This window comes from Physeter macrocephalus, chromosome 2 (assembly GCF_002837175.3).
Source record: "Physeter macrocephalus isolate SW-GA chromosome 2, ASM283717v5, whole genome shotgun sequence".
NCBI classification, from domain to species: Eukaryota; Metazoa; Chordata; class Mammalia; order Artiodactyla; family Physeteridae; genus Physeter; species Physeter macrocephalus.
Window position 1 is genome coordinate 19,455,079 of NC_041215.1, and position 7,056 is coordinate 19,462,134.

General features: G+C 43.3%; 1 protein-coding gene across 3 annotated transcripts in view; it reads right to left on the reverse strand.

Moving 5' to 3' along the window:
- Window positions 1-347: 347 nt before the first annotated feature.
- Window positions 348-7,056, reverse strand: part of INSR (insulin receptor) — a 112,947-nt gene continuing 106,238 nt past the window's right edge. Inside the window, exons 11-12 of one of the 3 annotated variants that reach the window (XM_028499939.2) lie at window positions 6,269-6,304; window positions 348-1,425 (exon numbers count right to left, since the gene is read on the reverse strand). In XM_028499939.2, the coding sequence (XP_028355740.1) occupies window positions 1,107-1,425; window positions 6,269-6,304 (355 nt within the window). In that variant the 3' untranslated portion in view covers window positions 348-1,106. The remainder of the gene's footprint in view (window positions 1,426-6,268; window positions 6,305-7,056) is intronic. The other 2 variants (XM_028499953.2, XM_028499946.2) reach the window with 2 other exon arrangements.

Consider the following 7,056-nt stretch of genomic DNA (forward strand, 5'->3'; position numbering starts at 1 on the left):
TTATAGATACTGAAACCCTCGCCAGGTGGAGACGTTAACTACACGATGACCAGACTGTACCCATATGACATTAAGCCACCACAATTCCGAGAATTGGCCTCAAAGAAATGGAAACAAACCAACCCTGGAACTAAAGACTAACCATACTTAAAACAAACAAGATGACGCTGGTCAGACCACCGCATGATCAATTTCAAGACGACTGTCAGAGCTGACTGTGCTGTTTCTGCATGGAGCCCCCTCCCTCCGCCTATAAAAGCTCCTGCCCACTGGCTGTCATTGGGAGGGAGCTGGCCTTTGGACAAGTGTCCACCCTCCCCTCACCCCCCAGTTACCAGCATCCAAAATAAAGCAGATTTTCCTTTCCACCAACCTTGCCTCTTTATTGGCTTTTGAGCAGCAAGCAGCCGGACCCCACCTTCAGTTACACTGTTGGTTCTGTTTCTCTGGAGAACCCTAATACACTATATATGTATTCCTTAATTTTACTTTATTTTTCTTATGGCTCGTGTGTACTTTCTAAAGTTTATATAATGGCTATGATGACTCATATAATTACAAAATAATATAGGTTAACACGGATGGACCTTGAGGGCATTATGTTAAGTGAAAAAAGCCAGACAGAGAAAGACTCATAAGTGTATAATCTAACTTATATGTGGATGATAAAAAAGCTGAACTCATAGAAACAGAGAGTAGAATGGTGGTTCCCAGGGGCGGGGGGTGAGGGAAATCAGGGGGTGTTGGTCAAAGGGTACAAACTTCCAGTGATAAGCTGAATAAGTTCTGAGGATCTAACGTACAGCATGGTGTACAACAATATTCTGTTGTATACTTGAAAGCTGCTAAGAGAGTAGATCTTAAATGTTCTCACCACAAAAAAGAAATGGTAATTATGTGCCCTGATGGAGATGTTAGCTAATGCTACTGCGGTAATGCTTTTGCAATATGTAAGTGTAGCAAACCGACACATTGTACACCTTAAATTTACACAATGTTATACGTCAATTACATCTCAATAAAGCTGGGGGAAAATGAAAAATGATTAAGGCAAATAAGTTAAAGTCACATATATGCTGCCTAGAGGGTGGAAGGCTTTTCCTTGGTCAGCCTGGGTCTCTTGGCCCCATGATGTGAGCTGACCCACCTTCGGGCATGGTCCTGGCACTGACATATGCAGCCACACTGCACCTCTCCTCCGGGGAATCTTGGTTGCAAGCCTGCAGCTCAATGCGATAGCCAGTAAAGTGACGCAGGCCAGAGATGACCAGAGACTCCTTGTTCACCACTTTCTCGAACGGTCTGTGCTCCTCTGAGCTCGTAGGTGCGCTGGTCGAGGACGTATTGGGGAATCCCGGAATGGTGGGCACGGCGGCCGCTGTCACGTTCCCCACATCACCAAGGGCCCTGCGTTTCCTCGACGGCCTGTCACGACAGTAGGACACACCCAGTCAGGCAATCACCATCTTTTAAAAAACGCTGCCGGAGAATAAAAGGCTTAAAACCAAAGACTGAGGTGCAGTGAGATTCCAGGGGGAGTGTGGATTACAATGTTAATTTCCAGGAATTACAACCCAGAGCAGTTTCCAAGATGCCCTCATAGGCATCATGTCAGGCAGGTGCACCCCAAGAGGGGAGTGGGGGGGGAGGGCTCCAGGACCATCCATAGGGGACACACCAATATTCCCCTCAACATGCTTGATTTCAGATGATCATTTTGCATGTTAACAGCCCAGCCAGGGTCAGTGTTAAAAATAAGATGCCAAAAGCGTGTAAGAGTCTAGCCTTTCAGGAAGCCCTGCCAAATGCTCCAAGCTACTTGACAACATCACCAGTTTAATCAGGAGAAATGCTTCTTCTGATTCTATGACCCTTTAGGACACCTGCATAATCTAAGTGATTATACTTCAATTCTTGGTAAAAGAATCTTATCACTCAGGTTGCTAACGGTAACTCAAAAAAATGTCTATGTGATTGGCACATTTTCCCCCTTAAAAAGATATACGAAGAAAAATGTTAGTAGCCTAAAAAATATATAAATCCAAAAAGAAGGTATAAAGAAAGTTTGAATTTACTCATTATTCTGCTGTCCACTGTGTCTTACGTATGGGTATGATGGGGATCAAGCTAGTTTTATAATCCACTTTGCTCACTTGTGTTGGAAGCATTCTCAAATATTTTCCTGAAAACATAATGTTGGAAGTAGGACAGAATTTACATTTTTTTCTTTTTCAGTGTAAAGGTTTTCCCTCCTTGGTATGAAAGTACCACATGCTCATTGCAGAAAACCTGGAAAACTGTAGAATATTCCACTTAATACGTGAGCCATAATTTACTTAGTCATCCTCTTATTTTTTAAGGTAAGCATATTCTTAATTTTTTGTCATTATAAATATTAATTTGATCATCATCTGATTGTCTTATTAGTTCCTAGAAGTAGATTCTGAGAAGAGCAATCACTAGGTTGTGCCTCTTTACGCGTATGGCTAAACTTCTATCCTCCAGACCCTTTGTATCGACTGTGGTCTCACCGGTAACGCATGAAACTACACATCAGGATAATCTCAGCAACGTTGAGGGTTAAAAGGAGTTTTTGTTTTGTTTTGATTTTTCTTTTTCAGATTTTCAACCTGAGGAAAGAAATTTGTTAAGCATTACTCTACTGCTTTATTTGCACCTCTGTGTACTGCTGAGCGTAAAGTCTTTTGTCCTTCGTTGATTCTTTTGTGTTTCACGAAGGATTTGTCCACCCTTTGCCCATCCTTTCTATGAAGTTCTAGGACCTTCCTCATTCCTATTCCTGAGCGGTTCATTCACAAAGGACATTAATCCTTTATCGATTCAACCTGGTTTGCTGTGTGCCAGTGAGTTTTCTTGAAATGATTTGAAAGAATCTTTCACATTTATCTATGTAAGTTTATATCTCAGCAATTTAAATAATTTTTTTTCCTTTACAGGTAATTTTAGATGGGATTACTAAGGTTTTAGGGCAATCATGAAAGGGATCTTTCCCCTGATTTATCTTTTTTTTTTTTTTTTTTCAGTACGCGGGCCTCTCACTGTCGCGGCCTCTCCCGTTGCGGAGCACAGGCTCCGGACGCGCAGGCTCAGCGGCCATGGCTCACGGGCCCAGCCGCTCCGCGGCATGTGGGATCTTCCCGGACCGGGGCACGAACCCGCATCCCCTGCATCGGCAGGCGGACTCTCAACCACTGCGCCACCAGGGAAGCCCTCCCCTGATTTATCTTTTAATTGTTGCTAGTATATCGACTGCCTTTTTGTTTCTTTCTATTGTACCTACTTTCCCAAACTCTCATTCTAAGAGTTTCAGGGTTGATTTTCTTAGGTTTTCAAGGAACATACTTGAAAAAGGGTCAGCAAACTTTTCCCATACGTGCTAGATAGTAAATATTTAGGGTTTTGCGGGACATGTGATTTTTGTCACAACTATGCAACTTCCAATGGCTTTCAAGCCATGGCAGCTTGAAAACAGCCATTGACACAGTGTAAACAAATGGGCGTGGCTACATTCCGATAAAACTCATTGACAAAAACAGGTAGTCTGCCTACCCTTGCACTAGAATATCTGAAAATATCAATGATTTTATTTCCCACAATCCATTCCTTACAATTCTAATTTCTGTACTACTGCATTGGCTACATACCCAGAGAAATGTTCCTTAGTAATGATGAGATTGGCTTCCTTCCAAAGCTAACAGGAATAGTTTTAAGAAAGATGTTAGCTCGGCTGTTGGTTTCATCTAGGTAATATTTACCTTGTTGCAGAAGTTTTCTATTCCTAGTTTTATAAAACGCCTCTCCCCCTCCCTTTCTCTAAATTAGTAATTTTTAATAAATGTTATTGAATGAGATTATTGTGATTTTCCTCACCGGACCTCTTAATGAATTAGATTCTATTAGCAGAATGCCTGATCTTGAACCATCCTTGCATTGTGAGATAAATGATATTACCAGCACAGTGTTTTATTTAAGACATGTGGATCTAAAATCCCATATCAGCTGGTCCTGGGTTTTCTTTCAACATAGCATCTTTGTCAGGTTCTGCTAAGGGGTTCTATGTTAGTTTTATCAAATGAACTGGGAAAATTTTCCATAGATTTCTATGCTCTGGAAAAGTTTCTGTATCACAGAAAATAGTTGCTCTTTGAGAGTGTGAAAGAACTCAACTATAAAACTCTCCAAGCCTGGGGCCTTGTTTTTTTTCTTTTGAAAAAATTAATTGACACTTTTTTTTAAGTCTTTTCCCAAAGTTATTAAGATATCTTTCTGCTTCTTCTTGAATTAGCTTGGACAAGTTAAAATTTCTCACCTCTCTGAAAGTTTCAAATCTAATAGCTCATGATTGTCCATAGACTTCAACATAGTAAAATCTTTGTCAGACTTCAGTTTTACGTCACCTTCTTCTAGTTATATGTGGGTATCTCCCTTTGATTACATTTACCACAAGTTAAGCTACATTGATTTTCCCCTCCCTTCCTAATACATTATATCTTACATTTTAAAGCTTTTCCTTAATTTACCATTTAAGTCTACTAATTTGCAACAAAGTCCTGCTTTGGCAATATTCTACAAGTGAAGGTATGTGATGTTCACATCTCCGTTATTTTCCAAATGGTTTTTAATGAACATTTCCATTTCGACTTTCACCCAACAGAAGTCTAAGTGATCCACTTTTAATCACCAGGAAGTAGAGTTTTCTGTTCAATCTTTTAACGTTTACCTTTAGTTTTCATCACGCTGTAGTCAGAAATCAAACCCTACTTCGGGAGTACTCACTAAGATTTTCTTTGTGGTCTTTTTGTGTGAAAAGACCAATGACATTCTTGAATGGAAACCAAAGCTATTAAACCAAAGATGCACGCATATTAGCAAGGTTCAGAACATTTCTGTACAAGCACAGATGGGCCTTCCAAATATGACAGAGACGCTGGGGCCTCGTGAATAACCACTGAGAAGTTGATATCTGAACAAAGGGAAACATAAATGGTCTCAAACAGGCTAAATATGCATACACCAGAAGGATTATACCCAAAAAGACCACGTGGTCATGAAAGACACCCCCATGACAAAGCATCAACTGACTTCTCTCTCTCCCTACAATCACAGCACTTTATTATCCCACAATCTCACATTAGACCAGTGGTTCTCAACCAGGAGTGACTCTCCTCGTGGTCCTACCACCGAGGGGACATTTGGCCTGTCTGGAGACAGTTTTGGTTGTCACTATTTGGGGTATGGTGTGACATTGGCTTCAAAGCGGTAGAGACCAAGGATACTGCTCATCATTCTACAATTCACAGGGCAGTCCCCACAACTGAGAATGATCTGGTCCCAAATGTCAAAAGGTCTGACATTGATAAACTCTCGTCTGGATCAAGGCCTCAAATTTCTAGACCTTTCTTTACTACAGATTATATTCCTAATGACCACTAGAGGGCAGATCGGGGCCGCACACGGCCTAAAAGTAAATAAATAAACCCTCTGCTGGAAGAATAAAGTCCCTCCGCATGGCCCCTGCCCTGCCTTTCCAGTCTCTCCTGTTCTTCCCAAGAGTCCAGGATTCTTTTCACCGACTTGCCTTTCCCCAAGTTCTCTCTGCCTGTACTCTCCTCCAGGACACACCCCCCGCTTAATTCTTTTTTTTTTTCTTTTCTTTTCTTTCTTTTTTCTTTTTTTTAAATATTGAAGCATAGTTGATTCTTTAAGACACACGTCAAAGGCGAGCATCCTTGACTATCCTCAGTGGAATTGAGGGACTCAGCACACCTGGGCTCACTCACACCTGTCATCCCGCACTTGTCACCCCCAATAAAAATGTTCCACTCCCAGATCAGCCTTCCCCACTACCTGCCGCTAAGTGGTTTCGAATCTGGGTGACGGGCACACCCCTGCACACGCGGTAGGCTAGGTAAATAAATGTGTAGTTAGTAAATGCATGGAGGAAAAAATGGGCGGCACCTAGGAGGTGCCCAGAAAGTACGCCCTCGATTCTATGTTTTAGTAAGAGTGTGTTAGTTCGGATTTTTCCCCCCACATTCATGACCAGATCCCATTTCAGGGTGAAGGCACTTAACGTGTGAATTTGTGAAGCGCCTGGTCGCGGCAGAGCAGCGCGATGCATGCATCAAACCACAGAAGCCCCCTGGGGTCTCAAAGGGGCACGACATGCTTCCTGACCCGTTGGCCCACTGGCCCCGCGCTGTGCAGCCACCACGGGCCACGCCTACGTCCCACAGGTGAGTCGTACCTAGTGTCCTCGGCAACAGGGCCTGAAGAGGATTTTCTGTGAAAACAAAACCAGCCACTTTGAGGACAGCCCTGGACCATGGACCACTTGCTCCCATCACTTGAACCACACCTTCCCCAGCAGATGCGGAGAACACAGCCCGGGGCTGGGGGGGCAGGGGGGAAGCAGAGAAAACACCCCCCAGAGACCTGGTCATCTGGGGTTCCCATGGGATGTCAAACTTAACACCACTTTTAAACCTCACAACTGACTCAGCCATTATCCTAAAGTCTGGCAGCGTTTAACAGGTAAAACAGTAACTGCCTCCAGGCCTGGGCTGTGCCACTTAGTGCTCTTTTGGACTCAGGGTCAGATAAGAATGCAAGGAAGAGAAAAGAAGAAATGTTATATATTGATGGTTCTGGGGAAACCTCTACCAGGAGCATTGCTGGGCCTTTGAAGAGAAGCATTTTAGGATCTTGTTTTATCCTGATGTAAATTTGGGGTGTGGGGGGGTGTCGATCTACTTTGGAAATGGCCAATTGTATTGGACACTTCTGAGTAGCCTTCTGGTGAAGTCCGTGGTGGGAGGGGGAGGTCAAGAGTGGAGAGGGAAGGGCAGCTGAAAGCCCTCAGCACACATTTGATTAAAAACCTGGGCAGAGTCATTCATAAGCAAAAAAACAAACAAACAAACAAAAATACAGGCTTGGGCTTCCCTGGTGGCGCAATGGTTGAGAGTCCGCCTGCCGATGCAGGGGACGCGGGTTCGTGCCCCGGTCCGGGAAGATCCCACGTGCCGCGGAGCG